The sequence below is a fragment of the Puma concolor genome, chromosome B1, assembly GCF_028749965.1.
Source record: "Puma concolor isolate L17-30 chromosome B1, mPumCon1.1.hap2, whole genome shotgun sequence".
Classification (NCBI taxonomy): Eukaryota; Metazoa; Chordata; class Mammalia; order Carnivora; family Felidae; genus Puma; species Puma concolor.
Genome location: NC_141670.1, coordinates 146,049,933 through 146,075,978, shown reverse-complemented (window position 1 = coordinate 146,075,978; position 26,046 = coordinate 146,049,933). Strand labels below are relative to the sequence as shown.

The 26,046-nt window shown below is 36.3% G+C and overlaps 1 protein-coding gene across 6 annotated transcripts; it reads right to left on the bottom strand.

Annotated features, from left to right (window-relative positions):
• Positions 1 to 3,990: 3,990 nt before the first annotated feature.
• Positions 3,991 to 26,025, bottom strand: RCHY1 (ring finger and CHY zinc finger domain containing 1). 6 transcript variants are annotated; one of them, XR_015250401.1, is made up of 10 exons: positions 25,892 to 26,025; positions 20,029 to 20,148; positions 19,689 to 19,804; positions 9,717 to 9,795; positions 8,093 to 8,137; positions 7,928 to 7,986; positions 7,812 to 7,838; positions 6,829 to 6,949; positions 6,382 to 6,476; positions 4,525 to 4,662 (listed from the first exon to the last, which is right to left on the bottom strand). XR_015250401.1 is itself a non-coding variant. In XM_025922459.2 (9 exons), the coding sequence occupies exons 1-9, from the start codon at positions 25,988 to 25,990 to the stop codon at positions 4,534 to 4,536; spliced, it is 795 nt and encodes a 264-aa protein (XP_025778244.1). In that variant the 5' UTR covers positions 25,991 to 26,025; the 3' UTR covers positions 3,991 to 4,533. The 6 variants fall into 6 exon arrangements, 5 of the variants coding, with proteins under 5 accessions (XP_025778244.1, XP_086560963.1, XP_025778246.1 ...); XM_025922459.2 differs by lacking the exon at positions 6,382 to 6,476 and having other exon boundaries at positions 3,991 to 4,662; XM_086704837.1 differs by lacking the exons at positions 6,382 to 6,476; positions 25,892 to 26,025 and adding an exon at positions 25,447 to 25,558 and having other exon boundaries at positions 3,991 to 4,662.
• Between the last annotated feature and the right edge of the window lie 21 nt (positions 26,026 to 26,046).

Sequence of the window (26,046 nt, the reverse complement as noted above, 5' to 3'; positions counted from 1 at the left end):
ATCCTGATCAGTTAGTTACCTCCTGTGTTTTGTCTTTCATGAGTCAACTCCTAGAAAGCTTTCAGTAGTTTTAGTCGTACCCCCAACTCAGACACAGCTTTGTCTACAAGAAGCTTTATATACTGTTTGATGTGCAATGTTGAAATGCGGGGAAAAGCAAAAATTGAACTATAATAAATGAAGTACTAAATCTTTTAAAACTGGTACAAAGTGTTTATAGTTTAGAAGAGGGAGAGGGGCGTGTGGTGGCTCAGTCAGTTAAGCATCTGACTCTTGATGCCATGATCTCGCGGTTTCTGAATTCAAGCCCTGCCATCAGGCTCTGCACTGACAGCATGGAGCCTGCTTGGGTTTCTGTCTACGTCACTCTCTGCTCCTCCTCCGCTTGCTCTCTCTCTCACAAAAAAGGGGCGGGGGGGAGAGAGAGAGAAATTACAGAATAATTTTGGATATTAATTAGCATTCATAGAAAAGGTAAACTGTAAGCTGGACTATGAGGAAGCGGCATTTTCTAAAAATGATTGTTCCATGAAGGAACCATGTGCACAAAGGAGCAAAAATTCATAGGTAGTGTGTTATAAAAATATATGTGAAAGAAGAACGTAAAATAAAACTGAAAAGATACAATGGGAACAATATTGTAAAGATTTCAAAGTAAGGAATCTGGGCTTAATCAAATAAACATTAGTATACCTGTACGTTAATTTTGACCAAGACTGCAATGAGTCTAAGCTTAGGAAAAGTAACCTGGCGGGATGGATATAAGGGGAGACAAACTGAAATCAGATGTAAGACCATCAGCTAGGTCTAAGATTATTATGAGAATGAAAAGGGATATGTAAAAACAAACAAACAAAAAAAGCAGACCTGCCCAAAGGTGGCATTTAATCCAAAGGATTAACTGGACAAGCACAAGGAAAAGTCCACATGAAAATGACAGTAAGAAACAACTCCACTTAAAATTCAGTGAATATAAGGCAAACAGCAAAACCTTGAAGAGAATTTCAGCAGAGACGATGAAAGAAATGGCATAAAGAATGACATCCCCCACTTCAAATTATGCACTACTGATCACCTATTAAGTGACAAGCACTTATAAAATAGGATCTTGGCTCCATAGTACTCACATTCACTTTGATTCGTGACCAAAACTTCAAAAAATTAAAAGAAAATTAAACATGTACACATAAAAATGTTTAGTGGGGGGAAAAAAACCTTGGTTTTAAAATCTACGATGCCACAAACATACTACTACTTCGAACACAAGCTAGTTAGTATCCTACAGAGCTCCATTTACTAGTTAAGAAGGCTCTGAAAGCTACATCAAAAAAAAAAAAAAACTTCATGCACACTCTTTGATGATAAAACAATTAGTTTCTGTACACCCTGATATTCATAAACATACTGAATTACTGGCTTTTGAAATAAGAACATAATAGATATGAATTCTGTGGCAAGGCAACCTTATTTTAAGGACAATTCTTTCATGGACAATTCTACCATACTTAAAATCAGACTAAGCATTTAACATTTCTCTAAGCTTTCTTAAAGTCTCTGAGCAGAAAAAGAAAAAAAAAAATGTCAAAATGTAAACTATTTACCTCTGGAAGATGAGATTGTGAGTTTTTCACCTTTTCTTACATATTTCCTACAATAGATATTTTTGAACATTGAATTCACATGTCATGGACATATCTTTGAAGAAACCCTGGGTGCTACAGCCTAGACTTCAAGAGCGTGAGAAAAATGCTTCTAGCACATGACTGCATGTCAACACGTGGTAATACATTCATTCTGCATTATTTTGGACAAATTTGGATCCTCAAAGATCTAAGTAATCAGGTTTTGAATTAAAACATCTAAAAATGGACAGTCTATCAAATCATGAGCTCCTCCATGATAGAGGACTTAGCTATTATGTAGGTAGTTTAGCAAAATAGAAGTTTGAGTCAAAGGCAGTGTGGTGTGGTGTGTTTGGGGTCATAGACCTAATTGAATTCCCAGCTCCCAACATTTAACAGCTATCATTTACTCAAGCATATCATTTAACCTCTGAACCTCAGCTTTCTCATCTATAAAATGAAGACAACATCTACCCTACAGAATTATCATGCCAATCAATGCTAATGCATAAGCCTGGCATGCAGTAGATGCTCGAAACACAAAGTTTTGTTACTTTTCTATACTCACTCCTACTCAAGATCCAATGATCCTGTGATTAAAAGCAGTATGCTTTTAATTAGCTTAGGGTGACATAACAGAACCAAAAAGTATTACTAACAGAGAGGCATCCGACTCTTGATTTCAGCTCAGGTTGTGATCCCAGGGTCATGGGATGGAGCCCCGCATCAGGTTCCACGCTGAGCATGGAGCCTGCTTAAGATTCTCTCTCTCCCCCTCTGTCCCTCTCCTCCACTCCTGCTCTCTGAAACAAATCTGAGGGGTGTCTGGGTGATGCAGTTGATTAAGTGTCCAACTCTTGATTTCAGCTCAGATCATGGTATCACAGTTCTTGAGTTTGAGCCCTAGGTCCAGCTCTGCACTGTCAGCTTGGGATTCTGCCTCCCTCTCTCTCTGCCCCTCCCCTACCTGCTCTCTAATTATATAAAAAATAAACTTTAAAAAATAAAAAAAATTTTTTAATTAAAAACAGAAGTATTACAACTAGAAAATTAGTCTTTCCGGGGCGCCTGGGTGGCGCAGTCGGTTGGGCGTCCGACTTCAGCCAGGTCACGATCTCGCGGTCCGTGAGTTTGAGCCCCGCGTCGGGCTCTGGGCTGATGGCTCAGAGCCTGGAGCCTGTTTCTGATTCTGTGTCTCCCTCTCTCTCTGCCCCTCCCCCGTTCATGCTCTGTCTCTCTCTGTCCCAAAAATAAATAAACGTTGGGAAAAAAAAAAAAAATTTAAAAAAATTAAAAAAAAAAGAAAATTAGTCTTTCCTTAATCTGTTTATTGATTGGCAACACCTGGGAAGATATCTCATTCCTTCCCCAAATCAAGATCAGCACTACTGCTCTGCCTAAGCCAAGGAAACTAACACAGGAAGGGGAAAAGAGTGGAACACAGAAGACAGGAAGGTGGGAGAGAATAAAGATCTGGGCTCAAAACTAGAAATCAATACTATTGCCTTTATCCAGGTAATGAGATTTCTACAGAATAAATAAATGTACCAGAAATGTTAGGATTTCTAGTTGTAAGCCAACCTTGTTTATTTGCAAGAGATTCAACTAGCTCAAAATTAGAAAAATGGTATTCAATAAATACCCATGAACTAATATGTACACATTTTATTTCCTAACCGAAAGGTTTTTATAAATAGGCTATGTTAGAAACTGGAATACTACTGTATAAGTTGTAGGATCATCAAATAATCTTTTGTGTATTTTGTTCCTGAATTAAGAGGTGTGTTTAATTCCATTACATAAGCCAAAAAGGTATTATAAAATCAGATCTTGCCAGGAATATTCCATGCCCCTTCTATTCATTCATACCTACTTTCAAGCACTTAGAGAAGAAAGAAACAATCCATTTACAACAAAGACAACCACCTCATGCATTAAAAACAAAAAAAAACAAAAAAAAAAACCAAGGGAAAAGCTAGTCATGAGGCACCACCACGAGGGCAGGGACTTTTGTCTTGCTCACTGTTGTCTCCACAACCATCTAGAACCTTACCCAGCGCATAGTAGTTGGACACTAACTACTTGCTGACTGGATTAATCACTCTTCGAAGAAATAATTCCGGGAAACCAAAACAAAATTATTTTCAATGTTAATGGTTTTTCTTAAGGCTTGGAAGAGTTCTACTGTTTTATATTTTTTCCAACTACTCTAATGGAAGAGTACTTCAAAAGAAAGAAAAGAGGTTTTCTACAGAAATATGTAATACATATTTGTGTATGCATATTTGTATTTATAGACAGAATTATATATAAGACTATATTGCCCAAACTAAGCCAAAAATAAACTTGGAAAAAACTTTCTATAAAACACTGTTTCAATATAATTTTATTAGCAGTTATTACATCAAAATTCACATTTATAGGATCCAAAGGACTGTCTTAGAAAATTCTAAAGTATATGTAATAAGATTTCAACAGTAAGATACAACATATTCTCATTATAGCACAGCCCTTAAAAAGTCAAGAATAATACTGAGAAGTAAGTGCAGTTCTATCAAGAACTAGAAATCAATTCTGCGTGCAGAGTGTCACTTAAAGCGAAGTTCCATGAAAGTATAACATACTTCTATGGATGTGAATTTCAGTGGCAAACATCATTGGCTTCCAAACTGACACTAAAGGAATTTCCAATCAAAACACAAGCACAGTGGCTTTCATCCAATATAGAGTTATGACAATTCTACAAAGAGACCCTGAATCCTTAAGTACTTGTAGTATGATTTTTTGCTGTGACACTAGTACAAAACACATCAACTCTATGCAGATTCTGACACATTATGACAACAGAATACTAAAGATAGCCTTTTCCTAGATCAGAAAATGCTGAGTTTTCCAGTGTAATAAACGCTGGTCATTGCTGATCTAGTGAAATTCTACATCCTCCAGCTTGAGCAGTATTGTAAGATTCACAAATATTACATTTCATGCCTAATATATGGAACTGGACAGTAGATCTCCCATTGCAATCATTGCAGAGAATCTGAAAAGTGAAGAGAATTCAAATTAAGTATATTAAACCTTATAGATACAAAGTGGCATTGTCTGCCCAAAACAATTCCTCAAAAATCATACTGAAGAACTGAAACACATATAGGTAAGTCTAAACATTTCCCCAAATAGAAATGTCTTTTATTTATTTTCTGAAAATTCTAAGAGGGCTACTAAGGTGGCTTTGAATTTAGAAAATGAAAGTGTAAATTTGAGTCAAGAAATCTTATTTTAAAACTGTTCCCAAATAGTATATAAATAGTACTGAGCATAAAATTTAACATAGGCATTATCAGATTGACAACTATATTTACAGTTCAAAACAACATACATGATTTCATTATTCTTCCTTGACACTTGCAAAATTATCTTAGTTAATAAAATCTTTACACTTATTTTTTTGCTTATTCTTTAGGTTTAATATACTAAGCTGTCAATCTTCTATGCCTCAAAAATAAAGTCCTAAGAAGCAGTTCTTAAAATTTAGTTAAAAAATAAAAGGTTTTGGCTCATCCCTAAAATGACAGTAAGAGGGGCACCTGGGTGGCTCAGTAGGTTGAGCGGCCGACTTTGGCTCAGGTCAAGATCTCACAGCTCGAAGGCTTGTGAGTTCAAGCCCCACATCAGGCTCTGTGCTGACAGCTCAGCGCTTGGAGCCTGCTTCAGATTCTGTGTCTCCCTCTCACTCTGCCCTCCCCTGATCATGCTCTGTCTCTCTCTCAAAATAAGTAAGTAAACAAAATAAACAATAAATAAATAAATAAATAAATAAATAAATAAAATGACAGTAAGATATCACTTGAGAATTAATCTCTTCTAACACAAAGATCCCAAAAAATAAAAAAGGTGTTAACCTGAAAACAGATCAACGCATTAGTATGTAAGAAAAGCATTAGCTTTAGAATACTCATACCTGTTTTCTTAAATTCCACATGAGTGAAACCATACAGTATTTGTCTTTCTCTGACTGACCTATTTCACTTAGCATAATACATTCTAGCTCCACCCACATCTTTGCAAATGGCAAGATTTCATTCTTTTTGATGACTAATATATGTGGAATTTAAGAAACAGAACAGATGAACATATAGGAAGGGGTGGGGGGGGATGGGGAAGAAAGGGAAACAAAGCACAAGAGACCCTTAACAACAGAGAACAAACCGAGCGTTGATGGAGGGACATGGGTGGGGGGTGGACTGGATGGGTGACAGGTACTAAAAAGGGCACTTGTGGAGAGCATTGGGTGTTGTATTTAAGTGATAAATCACTGAATTCTACTCTTGAAACCATTGCGTGATATGTTTACTAAAATTTAAAAATAAATAAGATTAAAAAAATTGAATAGTCATACCATAGTAAATAGAAAACTTCCAAGTTTGTTCAAAATTATAATTTGGAATACAATCTGAATGTAGAAGGATTAGTGGTTGCCTAGAGCTAGGGGATTGGGGAATGACTGCTAAAGGGTATGGGATTTCTTTGGGGGGCAATATCCTAAAATTGACGGTGGCTGATGTTTGTACAACTCCAAGAATATACTAAAAAGCACTGAATTGCACACTTTAAATGGATGAGTTACACGGCATATAAATTATATCTCAATAAAGCTGTTATTTGAAAAAATGACCTACATGGAACAAAGCACACTGAAGCCTCTAGTAAAACATCACGTAATTACCAATTAGTATTCCAAAAGCAATCCTTCATTTACCTTACTAACAATTCAATTATCCACATGAATAAAAAGGGTAACGAACATTAAAAAACAAAAAGTAATCTTCTTCAGAAATCAACAAATACGTATGCCTAAAATAAAATTTAAAATAATTAGAAATAAAGCATCATTAAAAACATCACACCAGTAATTCACCTCCACACCATTACATGACTGACTGGCTCTGACAAGTAATACGTAAATAATTCAGAATAAAGTTTCTGCCTGCCATCTAGTGTTGGGAAGAATTGCATAAAGGTATTCTTAGAATTTTTTTGGTCTGGTCCTTTGAATTTAAAATTTATATTTTGTCCTTCCCATTAATCATCACATTGGTGTTTCTGCCAAAGCAGTTATTTTTTAGACAGATTTGAGCAAAAAGGCAAAAATAAACAAGAACATCAACTAGGAACCTGAAAAGTTTTAAGCATTGATCGTACTCACATCCACAGTCATGTTCTGATATTCTGATGGCATAGGAGTCTGTGCTACCTCATCATCCAGCTGTCTCCAGTACCTAGTCATATCTAAAGCAGAGTGCATACATAATGGACATCTGTAGCCTCTAGAAGAAACAGAGAGGTTATTTTCCAAACATTTAACAAGGAGTATATCAACTCAGGTATACAAGAGGATGCATGCTAACTGGTACATAAACCATCCAAAACAGAGCATTATTCTGAATTTTAAGATGATCAGTAGATCCATGGTATTTTTTAAACCTACTCTTTTTCCTCAGCTCTCTAAAATTAGAAGGAATCAGCCCGTATTCTTTGTAGAATATATTCAATATATTTTAAAAGCCAATTAAGCTACTTTCTAACTAAATGACCTCAATTTTTTTAATATATTCAGGCAACTTAGATCATATTATTTTCTCTCTAAACATTCTGAAAAAGTTCCCTTCTATCTGGCTCTTATATTAAATTAAAATTTCTGCTTATGAAAATACATTCACACAGTCTCTTCTATCCTAACTACTCTCATCTCATTGTAACATCCTTTCCCCATAATAAAGTTTCTGCTTTAGATAATCTTGTTACCAGCTTTCTTTGCAGATGATTATCCTGGGCCAATATACTGACCTAACAGGATTCTGAGTGACAATACCTCAGCAATCTTAAAATGCTATCGATTGCCTCTGGTAGAGCCCATGCCTCCTGTTAAGCAAGGCCAGAAAATAAGAGTCTCTTGAAATGAGGGATGAGATAAGGCATACTGCAGACATGGGGGAAAAGGTGCAGTCCTACATACACAAGACGCTTTGCCCAGTTTACCATTATGCATTTACCCGGCCCATCTCAACATAAATATGTCACGCCCCACACAGTGTGAGGAACAGAGCTGGCCCACTTCCACATCCCCGAAAAAATAATAAATCAGCATCTTACAATAATTAATTTTTAAAAATCCCATCAAACACTCACTCTTTCAACATTTCTTCATAACACGTTCTGAAAAAAATATATAACATTGTTTCAGTAAAACAAAAACTATCTCCACTATTTTCAATTTTGAGAGAAAAAACACAAAATTCCTTTACCTATGTAAAAGATGTCCACACGGCAAGACATGAGCAACAACACGGGATGTGTGAATGTCCTGTAAAGGAAATAAATGTTAGTGCCTGCATGAAGACAATATAAACATCCACATATCTTAAATTCAACAGGGAATATTTCCAAAGCAAATGATATTTTAAGCTTACCTCCAAACATATTGGACAATTCTGCCGGGAAACATTTTCAATACACTGTTTAAAAGAAAAACTCAAATTACTAAAAACTTAACTAAATGGAAATGACAAACAGATTTACTAATAAAAACAATAAAGGAAACAACACTACTAACTTACTAAAGATAATAATTAACAATACGTGTTTCTTATATGTCAGATAAGAACTGAACAGCTAACTCACATAACTATTTCAGGCTTTGCACATTACCTGAAACAATGAAATTGCTCAGTATATCTTAATTGTTCAAATTACCTTCATTTTACACATAAGGAAAATCAGTGAATCAAGATTTACCAAAGATGCAGAGACAATAACTTTTGGAATCTATTTTATATGTGTTTTGCTCCAAAGCAAACTACTTAATAATATCGATAATGGTAAGAGTTCATATTCTTGAAATTTACTACATGTCATATACTAAGTACATTACCTGCATTAGCTCAGTTAAGTCCCACAACTCTAAATGAAACAGGTACATTACCCCATTTTACAGATGAGGTATTTGAGGCCTAGAGAAGCTAAATAACTTCCAAAGTCATTTGCCAATAAGAAGTGGAACGGTTTTTGAACTCCAACAGGCAGCCTCCAGTGTCAGAGTTCCTAACTTGACAAGACAGTGTATGATTAAATGGGGGAAGGTAAGGGGAAATGCCACGCCATGGATGATGCCCAGGTTTTTTAAGTAAGCACCTGAGTACATGATAGGACCATTTACTAAAATACAGACAATAAGAAATAACTGAGAAACAAGACAAAGATACCACAAGAGAAAATGTGTATATAGTTTTTGAAAGATAACACGGCTATCACCCCAACTCAAATCTGTAAAACCAAACTCAATCTTTTATCTCCAGCAAATTTACAATCTATTTATCCAGTACCTTAAAAGCAAGGGCTAAAAACCTTGGGAGTCTTTACTCAGCCCCATTCTTTTTCCCTTATTCATTGTCACCATATCCCAAATGTTCATTATTCATCTCAATTTATCTTAATACTTGACTATTTTAGGCTAGTTATTATCTAGTACCTATTTTTAAAAAACCCTCATTAATGTTAACTATACTGGAATTAAAATTTTTTAAATTTTAAAAATCATTAGTCTCTCTGTTCTGTGATGTTTATTAGATTTTTTTCTAAATAATGAAAAATAATTTTAAAGGAACTGGTATCATGATATAATTACTATATCCAAATTAAAAATATTTCTAACTATGAAAGAAAACCCAAAAATATTTTCTGAATTTTCTTGGAATGCTGTTACATTGCTATTTCTTCTGTACTGTGCATTTTCACTTATTCTTAAAACCAGTATCAATGAGAAGAATCCATTACTAACTTACTTAGAAGTTGTCAACAGTATGCTAATAACTGATATAAGTATTCTTACACACTATGAAGAAGAAAAAGAACTGTAGATCAGATATTCTGAGGCATAGATCTGAGGACACCTACTTAATACTGCTTAAGAATAAAAAGCAACAGAGTTGTACTTGGTAATATCTGAAATTAGCATGCTTCCAAACATATTAGGATTTAAGCTAGTTTTCAAACACAATACAATATTTTTTAAATTACACAAACTTAGTTATATACCTTGTGCTTTCCTTGGAGATTCATAGCTAGACATAAGTTACATTTCAAACAATGGAAAAAATCTTCCTTTGGACCAATCCTAAAAATACATGTGAAAGTCAAAAGATTAGATTCATTTTTACAGAATGGTATCTATCCAAGTCTTTTTTCCTACAAAAATCTACACACACACACACACACACACACACACACACACACACACACCCTTTGGGCTTTATTTTTTACATAAATGGATTCTTTCTCTATATTCTGTTCTTTGACTTTTTCTTCACTTAACAACATATCCTGAAGATTATTCTATGTCTGTCTATATAGAACCACTTCATTCCTCTTCATAATTACATAGTATTACATAGTATAGATAGACCATATTTTTTAAAGTATTCCCTTATATAATTTACTATCTTTAGTTAATACGATGATATAAAATACCTATCTTTATACAAACATCACTTAGTCTATCTGTTGATAATCTTTTATAAGATTTCTAAAAGTTAAACTATGGGTACTGAGGGTACTGCACCACTGGTTTTGATACTGACAAAACGACTTTCAAAAAGACAATACTAAATTATACCCGCACTAACCATGTATGACAGCACCTGCATTCCCTGCACCCTAGTGAACACTGGTTACCTATATGATAGACAAATACAAGATGTCATTTTAATTTGCGTTTCTCAGATTATGAGACAGGAAATATATTTTAATGTTTATGGACCATGTGGATTTCTACTGTAGATTGCCTGTCCATGTGCTCTTTTCATTCTTCTGCCAGGGTATTTGTCTTTTACCATTTTAAAGCAGCTGTTTATATATCCTGAATATTAAACTTTTTCATTTGTATACTTACAATTTTCTGGTGTGTGACCAAGATTATCTTGATTTACATATTTTGTCATACAGCCATTTTAATTCTATGTATTAAAAAGCCATTGATATTTTCTTTTATGGCTTATGCTTCTATCTCTTATTTAGGAAAGACTTTTGAAACCTCTAGGTCATAAATATATGTATACCTCTAATACTTATGGCTTTTAATTTTTATATTTTTCTTTTATCCATTTGAAATGTAAAGAGATATGATAAAGAGAAATTGCTAGTTGTCCCCAAATTTTTATTTTCCCCTTCTTACACAACAACAGAACACTCAGGCACAGGGCTGTCCTGAATAAAGACTACTTGCAACTTCTCTGGAGGTTGTGAACAGAAGAGATGAACGAAAATTCTGTGTTATGTCCTTAAAAGGAAAGCTCAACAAACCCTAAACACAAGCAACATGAAAAAAAACTCTATCATGGATCATCATAATCAAACTGCTCAAAACCAAAGATAAAATCTTAAAAGCAGCCAGGCGTGGCGGGGAAGACTTGTATAGTGGAACAAAAAGAAGATGACACCAGATCTCTCACTGGAAACAATGCAGAATGTATATCCACAAAATACAGCAGAGCAACATTCGGTCAGCCTAGAATTCTATATCCGACAAAAATATCTTTCAAAAATGAAAGTAAAATGAAGATGTTTCAAACATACAAAAACCAGGAGACTCCGTTTAAACAAAAACAGTCAACTTGGCGTCAGTACATAGTCACAGTTAGAGGTGACCTGGCAGACTCTGCAGCAGTGTCTCTCAAACTTCACCTCAACACACAGTAAATATTTTTACATCTTGACCCAGTTCTCCCTTCATTTACACATATACACACACACTCAAAATGCTAATGAAAGTTCCACATAACAGTACTTATCCTTACCATGTATTTATCTCTTTTTTATTCTTTTCTTTATTTTTTTTTTTTTTAATTTTTTTTTCAACGTTTATTTATTTTTGGGACAGAGAGAGACAGAGCATGAACGGGCGAGGGGCAGAGAGAGAGGGAGACACAGAATCGGAAACAGGCTCCAGGCTCTGAGCCATCAGCCCAGAGCCCGACGCGGGGCTCAAACTCCCGGACCGCGAGATCGTGACCTGGCTGAAGTTGGATGCTTAACCGACTGCGCCATCCAGGCGCCCCTATTCTTTTCTTTAAAACGGTGGCGGGGACTAACTAGATTTGCTTCCGTTTAAAATAACTACTCTAAATAATATAACCTCTTCACTTCCATCCTCAACTCCAGTCTCTATCTGTCCCACCCCCTCACTCCATCCTTTCACTGCCTTTTCTTTGGCTTGGCTATTTATTTATTTCTACCCAGACCATTCTGATCTATTCAGCCTCGGCCTATCTCTGTTAAAACTTTACTGAAACATTCCTAAAATTAAGACCACTCCAATCCCTATAATCAGACAAACTCTCTAGCAGTGATTGCTTATTAAGCCCATTCTTCCACAAACAGAATAGAATTTAAGAACAAGAATCATGCCTTCTATACTCTAGTGCTCTACACATGACAAAGATTGGTCTGATGCTTATTTAATAATTTGCAGAAATGTGCAAACGCACATCCTTCTCTTACAGCATCATCTTATTAGATGTTATATTTCCCCAAATGTAGTTACAAACTTATATCTTCTTAAACTTTAAAAGTAATCCTCATTATTTAAAACATATAAAACCCAGAAGAACATGAACCAACAAATATACCAACAAATACCTTAAATCACTCATGATCACAGCACTCATGGATAACTATTGCTAATATTTTGGTATGTATAACATCCTGACAGATAATTTTTATGAATCATTTCCCAATCCCTAAATATCATTTAAGAACATTACTTTTGATATGGGCTTGCAAATTAACAATCTCCCAAACATACAGGTTGTTTTTCATTTTTCACTATTATACTTATTGGTACAAGACTTATACTACACAGAAATCTTGGTACATATCTCTATTTCCTTGGGATAATCTCCTAAAAATGGAATTATATAGTCAAAGGGATGAAACATTTTTTTAGATCAGAAATCAGAACACCAAAACCATATCTGTTATATCATACTCTCATGGTAAGTATCATGGTGCTTATCTAATAACACTAAGAAATTTTATTGCCCCATTTATTTAAAAAAAAAAAAAAAAAGCTCATTCTAGTACATTTCAGTAAGGATATATGTACCTTCTGCCAAAAAATTCAGTATTGGATGTCTGCCCCTAATTAAAGAAAAACTGAAATCCTATCTTTTAGGGCACGTCACTCTTTAAGAGAATTACCGCCACACTCAAAAGATTACCTAACTATCATGAAGCTATTTTAAAATATAAAATCAGGAATAACATATCACTAACTCTAAGCAGTACTGATTTCCTTACAGTGATTACTGCCTAAAGACAATAATCGTCAAGCTCATACCTCCAGACCAGAGCCAAGCCTAGAGGTGCCTTAAGCGCCAAGCACGAGAAATCAGATCACCCTTGCCTTGCAGCTTTGTTTAATAAACTAAAAGCAATAACTAAATTTCATAATATACTGAAGACAAAAAATACTTGTCTTTAATATCCAAAAGAGGACTCACTGTAAAAGATTATCAAAGAAGGTTAGCTACAAAGTGAAAAGATTGATATTTATGCAAATATATAAGAACTCATACATTCAAATGACATGATTTTTTTTAATGTTACCATGAGAGGGTAGAGTTTCCAAAAACACTGCTATTGCAAAAACATTTTTTTAGGTGGTATAGCTCAGTGGTAGAGCATTTGACTGCAAAAACATTTTTTAACCTGTCATTTGATATTTTTGTTGTTTAAAAAAATAGTCATTATCTGATGGTCATATGTCATTTCTGACTAAACACAGTATATGCCAATCTTATTTAATAGAGTTTGCTCCCAATATCTTTTAACAATCTGAAAAAAAATGAAGATGAACAGCTCTGAAAATCCCCAAGGGGGGGTTGAATTTTCAGTGTGCCACTGGCACTCTGAAAGAATTGTACAAAGATGTTTCAAAGACGGGTGGGCGCCTGAGTGGCTCATTCAGTTAAGCCTCAGACTTCAGCTCAGGTCATGATATTGCAGTTTACAAAGTTCAAGCCCTATGTCGGACTCTGTGCTGACAGCTCAGAGACTGGAGCCTGCTTCAGACTCTGTGTCTCCCTCTCTCTCTGCCCCTCCCCAACTCACACACTCTGTTTCTCTCAAAAATAAATATTTTTTTTAAAAAAGATGTTTCAAATATTTTTGAGCAATGACAACAGACATAATGCCACCTAAAATACCTACTTGAAGTGATAACAATCCTTTAAAACACATACCATGGATGAATGGCCTCACTCAAAAAAAATGAACAATGTATTTCAAATGAAAAAAACAAACAAACATAGATTCTTCATCTAGTCATTCAATAAGGACTTCAATTCACAGTATTTTGTTACATGAACCTAAACCAACCCATTTTGCTAAAAAGATGTGTGACAGCACTCTTCCATCTTTTATTATGTTCGTACACCAAAATTTACTCAGTATGGCTGAGTAAAATGGACAAATGTTGAAGTATGTGCCTAAAGTATTTGGAAGAGAATAGATGATGTAAAAATTGAAAAAATTCACAGGACTGACATTCCAGTAGGGATTTACAAATCTAAAAATAAAAAATATTTTGTTATATTGGAACTAAAATGATGGCCACCTATAAATACAAGGTTTCAAAAACACTGAATTTGGCAATGCATAGACACAAGTAAGGATAAGCCAGAATCTTACTAGTGATGTATCTGACATCTGGAATCAATATTACATTTTGATGGTACAAGTGTAAGAAGAACCAAAAGTAATTACAAGCTAGAACCTATTAGAACTATATCTAAAACCTAGAATCAATTATTAACAAGATAGACATGTGCCAGATTCATGACAAGTGACCAGTGAATAGTTACAGTCAAGGGATATTGTCAAATTTAGTACATATCTTTTCAAAACTAGAAAAATATGGAATCAAAATTTGGATTTACAATGTTTAAATTCTTATTAAAATTTCCAATGAAGTTGTTTTTCACCGCCTTTATTCTTACTTCTATCATTCATAATAATATATATAACAAAATATTTACTGTTATTTTAAAAGGTTTTAAAAACATACTTAGATGGTAAATGTTGAGGACAAATTTTCCTCACATACAGAAAAGAATCATAACACCAAAAACATTCTGCTTAAGATGCACAGCCTACACATTACGAGCACACACTGTGTACATGGTACTCTCAGGTATAAAAATTTAAACTTTTGAAAATACCTTGATCTCACGAAGCTTAATATTACCAGGTATAGGAATTTAAAATTTGAAAATATCTTAACTTCACAAAGCTTAATGTATACAGGGTAGTATGAGATATGTATCCTGCAGTCTCAACAACTTGAGTCAACAAATTAACTATAAAATGTATTGATTCCTTTATTGTAATAGTGGTAATTAAAAGCTGTGTGCAGATCTGGCATACAAAATAACTCTGTACAACAGTGAAAATCAACTGGAGCTCATGAATCAAATAGGAGAAACCCTAGAAACAAGGCTCTGTTTCAAAAAAAAAAAAAAAAGGCCACAGAAAAATAAACATAGCATGAGTTAAAAAAAATAAGCAAAACTAAACATACATTGTAAACTTCCACTCCACAATGGATAAAATAGCTTGTACAGGACCAAAGCTCCCACTGAGAACTACAAAGTCTGGATTCAAAGAAAACAAGCAATTTAAAAGCAGTAAAAAAAAAAAAAAAAAATCAACAAAGGGCTTAAAGGGTCAATATTCCAGACAGAAGGGAAATACACTGAGAAAAATCCAACAGTCCCTGCTTCACCGTCCTTGGGGGACTTGCAGATCCTAAACTATACTGTCAGAAGCAAACAAGCTAAGCAGCAAGCAGCAGGTAAGAGGATATGTAACCACGCAAACCCTCTGGCAATTTCTCAGCTAGGGAGGCAAAAAACTGGGAGCCCAGATCCCATTACAAGAGTTGCCCTGATAAACTTTAAATCAAGACCCCTGAGGAAACATGTGCTAGGAACCTGTGTTAGGGAAAACAAAAAAGAACAGGAATATAAATAAAACTTGGCCTCTAATCATCTCAATCTTTACTTATTTATTTTTTAATGTTTATTTATTTTTGAGAGAGATAGAGTACAAGCAGGGGAGGGGCAGAGAGAGAGGAAGACACAGAATCCAAAGCAGGTTCCAGGCTCTGAGCTGTCAGCACAGGGCCCAATGTGGGGCTCGAATTCATGAACCATGAGATCATGACCTGAGCAAGTTGGGACACTTAACCAACTGAGCCACCCAGGCATCCCATAATCATCTCAATCTTTAAATGGATTAGTAGGATCTGGCTCTACATGAACTGCTTGCCAAAAGAAAATTCTCTTTGGAGAATAATAAATAGCATTCAATTTTGTCCAACAACCAACTAAAAACAATATCAAGCATGCCAAAAGGCAGAACTAAAGAACCAAACACCAAAGGAGGAAAAACAGAAAACAGAACTGACCCACAAATAATCAACATATTGGAGTTATCAGACCCTGCCTTTAAATGACCAGTGATTAATATGTTGAAAGAAGAAAAAAAATTTTTTTTCACCTGAAAAAATTAAAACTACAAAGGACGGGGGTGGGGGTGGGGCGGGATATTCAATGTAAATTCTATAATTTTAAGAAAAAAAACCCTAAAATTAAAAACTCAACAGGTTAAATAGCAGATTCAACACAGTATGACAGACACATCAGTAGGAACTAGCCAATTTAAGCATGAAGGGACAAGAGATAAATACAGAAAAAAAGAAAAAGAACTAGCCAATTTAAGCATGAAGGGACAAGAGATAAATACAGAAAAAAAGAAAAATGTAAGAGACATATGGGACAGTGAAAAGGTCTACACCTAAAGTCCCAGAAGGGGCCAAGAGCAAGAGGCAGAAACATTATCTGAAGAAACACTGGCCAAGAATATTTCAAAACTAACAGAAGACATCAAGCCATAGATTTAAGAAATTCTACAAACTGCCAGCCAGATAAGTATCTCACACACCTGGACACATCATGGAAAAACTAAAAACCAACAACCTGAGGGGGGCACCTGGGTGGCTCAGTCGGTTGAGCGTCCAACTTCGGCTCAGGTCACGATGTCATGGTTCGTGGGTTTGAGCCCCGCATCAGGCTCTGTGGTGACAGCTCAGAGCCTGAAGCCTGCTTACGATTCTGTATACCTCTTTCTCTGTCCCTCCCCTGCTTGTTCGCTTGTTCTCTCTCTCAAAAATAAATAAACGTTAATAAAAAAAACCTGAAAACATTCAGAGGGGGATAAAAGATTGCCCTCAAAGAGGCACTAATAATCCTGACAGGCTATTTCTGAAACAGAAACCATGGCACCAGAATATTTTTAAAGTGCAAAAAGAAAGTAATTCTATACTCAGCAAAGACAAAATTTTAAAATGAAAATAAAGACATTTTTAGAGAGACGAAAAACTGACGGAATCTGTCACCAGCAGAGCCTCACTGGAAGTATTAATAAAAAGAATTCCTGAAGCCAAAGGAAAATAATCCTGAAGATGAAAGAAATGCAGAAAGGCAAGAAGAGCAACAGAAATGGTAAATGTGTAGGTAAATGTAAGAGGATACTGTTTGAAACAATGTCTTACAGAGTTTAAAATATCGTAGATTAAAAGACATGACAAGTACACGTAAAGCCTCTTAGTTAAGGTTCTTACACTGTCCAGAAATGATAAATGCATTACTCTAGTAAACCAAGGATGTATAATTTCTAAGATAACTACCAAGAGAATGGAAGAATATATCTCTAATAAGTTTATAGAGAATAAAAATGAAACTTAAAACACGGGGCATCTGGGTGGCTCAGTCGGTTAAGTGGCCAACTCTTGATTTCAGCTCAGGACATGATCTCATGGTTTGAGGGTTCAAGCCCACATCATGCTCTGCACTGACAGTGCAGAGCCTGCTTGAGATTCATTCTCTCTCTCTCTCTCTCTCGCTCTCTCTTCCTCCCTCCCTCCCTCCATGCTCCACCCCTGCTCACATTCTCCCTCAAAATAAAACAATAAACTTTAAAAAATATTTTAAAAATAAAGTAAAATAGAAAAATTGCCGATTAATCCATAAGAAGGCAAGCGAGGAGACGGAAAAAAAGACAGATAAATACTAAGGGGATAGAAAATACTAAACTTGTCGACTAAACTGTAAAATTGTACATTTAAAATTTATATATACAATTATATTAATAAGACTAAATATGCTAATTAAAAGACAGCTTTCATTAAACTGAATAAAAAATGCAACTACATTCTGCATACAAGCTACATGCCTTAAATGTAAGCATACAAAATGTCTGGGATAAAAAAATAAAAAGGGGGGCACCTGAGTGGCTCAGTCGGTTAAGTGTCCAACTTCAGCTCGAGTCATGATCTCCTGGTTTGTGACTCTGATCCCTGCATCGGCTCTCTGTTGTCTGCAAGAGCCCACTTTGGATCCTGTCTCCCTCTTTCTGCCCCTCCCCCACTCTCCCTTGGTCTCTCAAGAATGAATGAATGAATGAAAAGAGACATACATGCAAAAACTAATCAAAAGAAAGCTGATATAGATACAGTAGCTCTTAAGGCAGAAAATATAACTAAAGATAAAAAGAGACAATGATAAATCAATCACAAAGGAAAACAGAACAATTCTATGTAAATACATAAAATACATTAACACCTTAAAATATATAAAACAAAACACAAAAGAGCATTTACTATAGGATCCCCAAAGCTCAAGAGAGTAGTTACCTTCAGAGGAGTGTATTTATTGACTTGTAGGGGGCATGAGAGAGGCTACTACAGTGCTATGAACATTCCATTTTTTGATCTGGGTAGTGATTAAAAAAATGTTTTCATAAATAAATTCATAAGATTGTTTATGACTTCTACATCTTTTGGTATGTTTGTCATCCTTCCTTAAAAACAAACTACATAAAAGCAAGTGATTTAAAATATTCTAGACAGTGGTTATGGAAAAAGACTGATATGGAACACCTGGAGCTTCTACAGTATTGGTAACAGTTTTCTTTTGTTAAGTAGGGTTCTTGCCCAGCACAGAACCCCAACGCAGGGCTTGAACTCACCACGAGATCAAGACCTGAGCTGAGATAAAGAGTCAAGATGCTTAACCAACTGAGCCACCCAGGAGATCAAGACCTGAGCTGAGATAAAGAGTCAAGACGCTTAACCAACTGAGCCACCCAGGTGCCCTGGAAACATTCTATTTCTTAAATTGAGTGGCTGAGTTATTGTATCAGTATAGTTTACAACAGGGGTGCCTGGGAGGCTCAGACGGTTAAGGATCTGACTCTTGAGTTCAGCACAGGTCAAGGTCTTATGGTTTGTGGGACCAAGCCCCACATTGGGCCCTGCACTGACAGTGCTGAGCTTGCTCGGGACTGCATATGCACGCTGTCTCTCAAAATAAACGTTTTTTTAGAAAGTATAGTTTATAATGTACACAACGTTACATATATGTTTTTGTATGTAATGCTCAAAAATTTTTGGAAAGAAAAAAATTCTTATATGACAACATGTCTGTAGTAGCTTGTCAGTGGGAGACTGGACTGTAGCTTATTTTTATTCTTTCTACTTTCTCATATTTTCCAATTTTTACAAAATCATCCTATACTTTCTGATAATGTTTTTAAAAACTAATTGTAAAAAAAAAAGAAAACTCTACCCTAATTTTCTATTTCAGCTGCCCACAAAACACATTATATAAAAGCATATTTTACATCCAAAAGTTACAATTTAAATAGCCACACAATAGTTGATGGGCTAATTAAATGATTACTACAAAAGAGGCATGAAAATATTTTTCAGAATAACGGAAATGTTTTTTATCCTGACTGTATTAGTAACACAGCTATATATATTTGTCAAACTTACTAGACATTTAAATCGAAGGCATTTTATTAGATGCAAGTTATATCCCAATAAAGATTTTAAAAACTATTATTGCCCAGGTACATTAGAATAGGAAAAGAACATTTTACATACAGTACCTACAAATTCCACAGTTTTCACAATGATACTGCTTCTTGTCTTTGTCAAAAAGATGGCATATACTGCAATAATATTCTCCAAACAATGTGCTACATTCTTCACAAGTCTGTTGGGCCTAAAACAGATACATGTAATTAAAAATTGGACTAAATTTATCAAAACATTTTGTATTATCATTTAAATATCCAGTTTGTTACAGTATATGCAGATTTTTACAAGGTTTTAAACATTTAAATCAAAGATATTGCTTAGAATTAAAGAAGTCACTTGCAATACCAATTTTTTTTAAGCCACCTTAACATTATTTAAAAAGAAAATAGAAATGTGGTAAAATCTTACGTGTTGGATTTTTTCACAGTTTATGCACTGCACTTCCTTTACTTTAAAGCGATCTAGCTGATGATCTTCATTGTTATCATGACACAACCGACAAGTATAAAGTTTGTCACAACAAGGTGCCTAATGCCCAAGGGGGAAAAAAAGTTATAAAAAGAGAAAAACAAGTTTGCAATAAAAAAAAAAAAAAAAAAAAAAATTTCTTCCTCCTCCTCCTGGAACAAGGTCAAAGAATACAACCAATGGATTCGTTTGTAAACTAATCCTAAACATAACTTTTCACTGTTTCTTAGCATATTTTAATTATTCCCTTCAACATCTATGTCTGTATTAAGTTGAACATAATCTGGTCCTTAAAGATAAAGGAATCATGAAGAATGGAAATCCCTAGACTGAAGAACCAATCTCACAATACCCTAAACTCATTCTCAGCCTTAAAAGCAGGCAGGCAATTTCTTCTTAGACATTTCCAGATAAATTCACTTACCTACTTAACCCCTTAAACATTAAATATCATAAAGATTATATATACTTTAATTTGCTTGTGTTTATTAATCATCAACTATATGCTTGATATTTTAGAGGATGCAATAAATGTAAGAGATAGTCGTTGTTTTCAAGAGTGGCAGACTAGCAAAATCTATTCTCTCCTTCCCAGACACAATTGCCCAGCTTTATTACAGTTCCCAGCTTTCTTTGATTTCAGCTGTGGCCAAATGACTAAGTTCTTACCAAAAGAATACAAGCAGAAATCAGTGTCACTCTTGGGCCTGAGTATTATGAAACTGGGCATGCCTCCTCCTCCACGCTCCCTTTCTCCTTTCCATCAGATGAAACCTGGACATAGCAGCAATCCACCTGCTGACTGTATGCCCTAAAGCAGGGCAAAATACAGTGGGGAAAACTTGTCCTGAAGTGATCATGTGGAACAGTCTTATTACCAAACTGGATAATTAACCTTGAAATTGTTAGGTGGGAGGAAATAAATTCTATTCTTTAGCCTACATTACTGTTGGGCCTTTTTGTTACCATTAGTAACTTAGCTTTATCCTATATAGTACACCAAAAAGTTTCCAAGCCAGTAAGCTCACCCCATAGTTTCCAGTATACTGTGACCTTCCAGATCCACTCATTTCTGAAGATCTTACACCATAATTTACCACAATACAGTTCATTCCTTAAAGATTTTAACACTTAACTGGTACACTTTCTCTCCCAACACTACTCTTGTCCTACATCTTAGTGATCTGCACATCCACCACTATAATCCTTCCAATACCATGAACTCTCAATTCCTTGACTTTCTTACTTCCAATGACCTTGTCCTCCAAACCTCCTCAGCGACATATTCTCAAGGTCATACCAAAGAACAGTGGTTCTCAAATGTTTTGGTCTCAGGACCTCTTTACACTCTTAAAAATTATTGAGGATCGGGGTGTCTGGGTGGCTCTGTCTGTTAAGCATCTATCTGACTCTTGGTTTCAGCTCAGGTCACAATCTCACTGTTTTGTGAGTTCGAGCACCCTACCACCCCTACTTTGGGTCGCTGATAGTGTGGAGCCTGCTTGGGATTTTCTGTCTCCCTCCCTCTCTGCCACTCCCCCACTCGTGCTGTCTCCGTCTCTCGAAATAAACTTTAAAAAAATTACTGATGATCTCAAAGAGCTTTTGATTATGTGAATTATATCTGACACCATATTATAAAATTGAAAGGTTTTTTAAATATTTATTACTTCTTTTAAAAATAATAGTAGGGGCGCCTGGGTGGCGCAGTCGGTTAAGCGTCCGACTTCAGCCAGGTCACGATCTCGCGGTCCGTGAGTTCGAGCCCCGCGTCAGGCTCTGGGCTGATGGCTCAGAGCCTGGAGCCTGTTTCCAATTCTGTGTCTCCCTCTCTCTCTGCCCCTCCCCCGTTCATGCTCTGTCTCTCTCTGTCCCAAAAATAAATAAACGTTGAAAAAAAAATAATTAAAAAAAAAAATAGTAATGAACCCATTACATGTTAACATAAATAACATTATTTTAATGAAATAACTACTTTCTCCCAAAATAAATGAATTCTCATTTCTGCTTCTGTATTCGGTTTAAGTATATGAAGAAACTTTGGCCTTCCACAGATATGTAGTTGGAAAAAGGAGTATTTTAACAGCCTTTGCAAGAATACTCATCTCTGATACTACAACAAAACTCAACAATTCATAAATCATTAGTTGTAACACGGACTCTGAAATTGTATGTGAACTTTTCTCCGTTACGTCAAAATCCATTGATCTATCTTGCACTCTGAATGGATCTTTTACCCACGCATTGGTCATTTGGAAAATATCAGTTCACTGAGTTCTATAGCTCTTTCAAATGTTCACAAATTTTCCATGCAAGATAAAAAAAAAAAAAAAAGTGCTTGTTAATATCACTACCGATCTCATCAGAAAAGTCTTTAGGAACTGGGACACTTTCAAGCTTACAGAGAATAATCCAAGTTTTCCAAAATTCTAATTTTGGGGCACCTGGGTGGCTCGGTCTGTTAAGAATCCAACTTAGGCTCAGGTCACGATCTTGCGGTCCATTAGTTTGAGCCCCGCGTCGGTCTATGTGCTGACAGCTCAGATTCGGGAGCCTGCTTTGGATTCTGTGTCTCCCTCTCTCTCTCTCTGTCCCTCCCCCACTCACACTCTGTGTGTCTCTCTCTCAAAAACAAACATTTAAAAAAAGTTTTAGGGGCACCTGGGTGGCTCAGTCGGTTGAGAGTCCAACTTCAGCTCAGGTCATGATCTCGTGGTTTGTGAGTTCAAGCCCCGTGTAAGGCTCTGTGCTGACAGCTCAGAGCCTGGAGCCTGCTTCAGATTCTGTGTGTGTGTGTGTGTCTCTCTCTCTCTCTCTGCCCCTCCCCCACTCACACTCTGTCTCTCTCTCCTTCAAAAATAAATAAACATTAAAAAAAACTTTTTTTTAATTTTAATTCTAATTTTTAAATGACAGCTTGAATTTTATTACTGTCAATGATCTTCCTTGCAATGACAGTTTCACTTCTCTCCTTTTCAAAAAAATGTCCACCAAATACTCAAATTTGAAAAGCCAGATTTCAAGTAAGAAATGTTCCGCAAGAAAGCTACTAGTTCAGTGCACGATCCAATTGCATAAGAACTTTCCTCACAATGACCATCTAATTTTAGTTTGCAGAAGTTCTTGATGAAAACATCCCATTTCATCAAACATGTAAAAAACATGTAAAAAGACATGTATTCAAGAGCTGAGATTTTATACAATTTTATCAATGACATTCTTAAGTGAAACTGGCTTTTTTTTTTTTTTTTAATTATAGGTGTAGCACAGGTCAGTGCCACTGTCTTCATTTTGCTAGGGTGCCAGCAATTTTAATCACCACTTTTGCATACACTGAGAAAGAATACATCTTAGTATTAGAAAGTAGTTTTGACCTAAAAGGGCCTCAGGAATCACAGGGTGGGGGGTCCATTCACCACACTTTGAGAACCACTGCTCTAAGCAACTGAATCTTGTTTCTATCTTAATTTCAAGCATGCAATTCTCTAATCACTACTTCCTCTCTTCCCAACTCACTTCAATTCTTCCCTTGCACATACTCTAGTTCCTTCTTTCTCTCTTCCTCTACATACCTAACCAAAACCCCAAATCTGGTTAAATCCAATTCTCTCCTGTATAGGAACAGCTAGATATAGCTGAAGAAAAGGGACTACTGGTCTCACTTCTAAGTCAAAATCACTAATAAAATATGAGTTTTTACTATACTTCCCTAGTTGACTCCCTCATTCTTCTACAATCTAGGACCTAAAATCTGGGTGATTATTTCACATCTCTTTCTTTACAGCTTTTCCTCCACCCTTACACTCTGCTGATACCTTGCTTACTTCACTACGAAAATAGAAATAATCAAAAGAAAACATCCTACCACAAACTCTATCAACCAACCTACTTGCAAATGTACCTAATACTCTGTCCTCTGTTCCATGTTTTTACTTAAGGCCAACTCCTCCACTTGTGCACTGGATCCCATCTTTTCTTTGATTACTCAAGGGCAGTAAGTGCTCCTACAGTTTTCTCTTTCCCTCCTGCATTAAAAATGTTCTCACTTTAATGAGTCATTTCCAAGAGTACAAAAACATGCTGCAATACCTCCCATTTTAAAGATTAAAAAAAAAAAAAACTCATGATTCTAAATCTCACAGCAACCAGAGTTGTTGTTTTTGGGTTGTTTGTGTTGTTTTTTTTTTTTTTTTTTTTTTTTTGGTGGTTTGTTTTTTTGCGCTCTTTCGCAACAAAACTCCAAGAATTGTCTATAAAGACTATTTCCAGGGGCACCTGGGTGGCTCAGTCAGTTGAGCGACCAACTTCGGCTCAGGTCATGATCTCACGGTTTGTGGGTTTGAGCCCGGCATTGGGCTCTGTGCTGACAGCTCGGAGCCTGGAGCCTGCTTCCGATTCTGTCTCCCTCTCTCTCTGCTCCTCCCCCACTCATGCTCTGTCTCTGTCTCAGAAATAAATAAACATTAAAAAAAAATTTAAGATTTCCAGTTTCACTTCTCTCTCTCTCTCTCTCTCTCACCCACTCCAATCAGGCTCTGTCCCAATCTCCCCACTGAAACTTCTCTTGTCAAGATCACCAGGGACCTCCTCATCCAATTTAAAGTTCAATTTTCAGTTATCTTACTCAAACAACAGCATTTGATTTAGTTGATTACTTCCTCCTTAAAACTCTTCACTTGGCTTCTAGTATTTAAGGAAGGAGCAAGAGCGGGCAAAAAGTATTTGATACTCAGGGTCAAGTATCTAAACTCTATGAAACTCAGACATATTTATGTAGTTTCTTGGGGGAAAGGGCCAAAATGTTGAATTCAGTTCCAATCATCAAGTTTCAAACAGTAACATCAGTCAGTGGAAATGGAATCATAAGGACAGCCTTCAATTTGCTTACACAACACTTGGTGAATGACTTTGAAAAAGTTTCATCCAGTGCTGTGGAGGAACTTCACCAAGCCTGGCCTAAAAGAAGGCTTTAAGTGATCTTTACAGGCCTCATACTTTTTTATGAAACAGTAACTCTATCAGCCCTACTGTACAAATGGAGCACCTGCTCAAAAGCACTGAGCTATCAAGGGGCAGCGCTATGACTTGTGGGTAGGGCTGTGGGACTCCAAAGCTCACGCTTTCTTAAAATCTTCAAACTGCTTCTTGCAACAACAACAAAATCAGGAAACTCTGAGCGGGTGCCCATCTAAAAAGTTCTAGAGTGACCAGCAATTTTCCTCAAAGTAAACGGCAAAAACAAGAATATATGTATAGTAGGCACTTTCCTACACATAATCTCCTATTTAGTGGCAATCACACGGCTGGCTTTCCATGTCACAAAAGCATTTTCTCCTCGGCAGCCTGAGGTTCACTCACCGACTCTAAAATGAAGCTGGCGAGCGGTAAAACTGTTACTACAGTAGCTGAAATCGTATTCCGATTCTCCACTCGCTTATCCTCTTTCATTACTTCATCACACACCTGAAAGTGATCCTGGGGAAAAGCCGGCCCAGGCCCGACGCTGCCTCAGTCTACTTCCAGTAGCAAAAGACTAAACCCGTTGATACAGCGACTGATGTGCAAGCCTCGGCTCTTCCCAAGCAAAAAGGACTTTGCTTACAAAGTAAGACAAGAGTACGGGTGCGGCCTGTGGTCGCCCTGCCGAAACGTTCTCTACAGCGGGAACCCAGTTCGAGGTGGAGGAGGGATCCTGACAAACAGCTTAGCCTCTAACTTCAGCCCAAGCCTAATCGCCTGGCCCACTCCGCCCCCGCCCGACCCGGCGGCAGCCTGTATGGGAAGAGCCCATGGAAGTCATCACCTTCAGGAGACATCCTCTGTCATAGTGCTTGCAGCCCCGCCGCCCTTGCTTTTGGCCGCGGGCGCCATCTTCCCGCGCCGAAGCCGCCATCTCCTCCATCTCCCCTCAAACTCCACGGACCCTTCCCCCAGGATGAAAACCACGCCCAGAGAAGT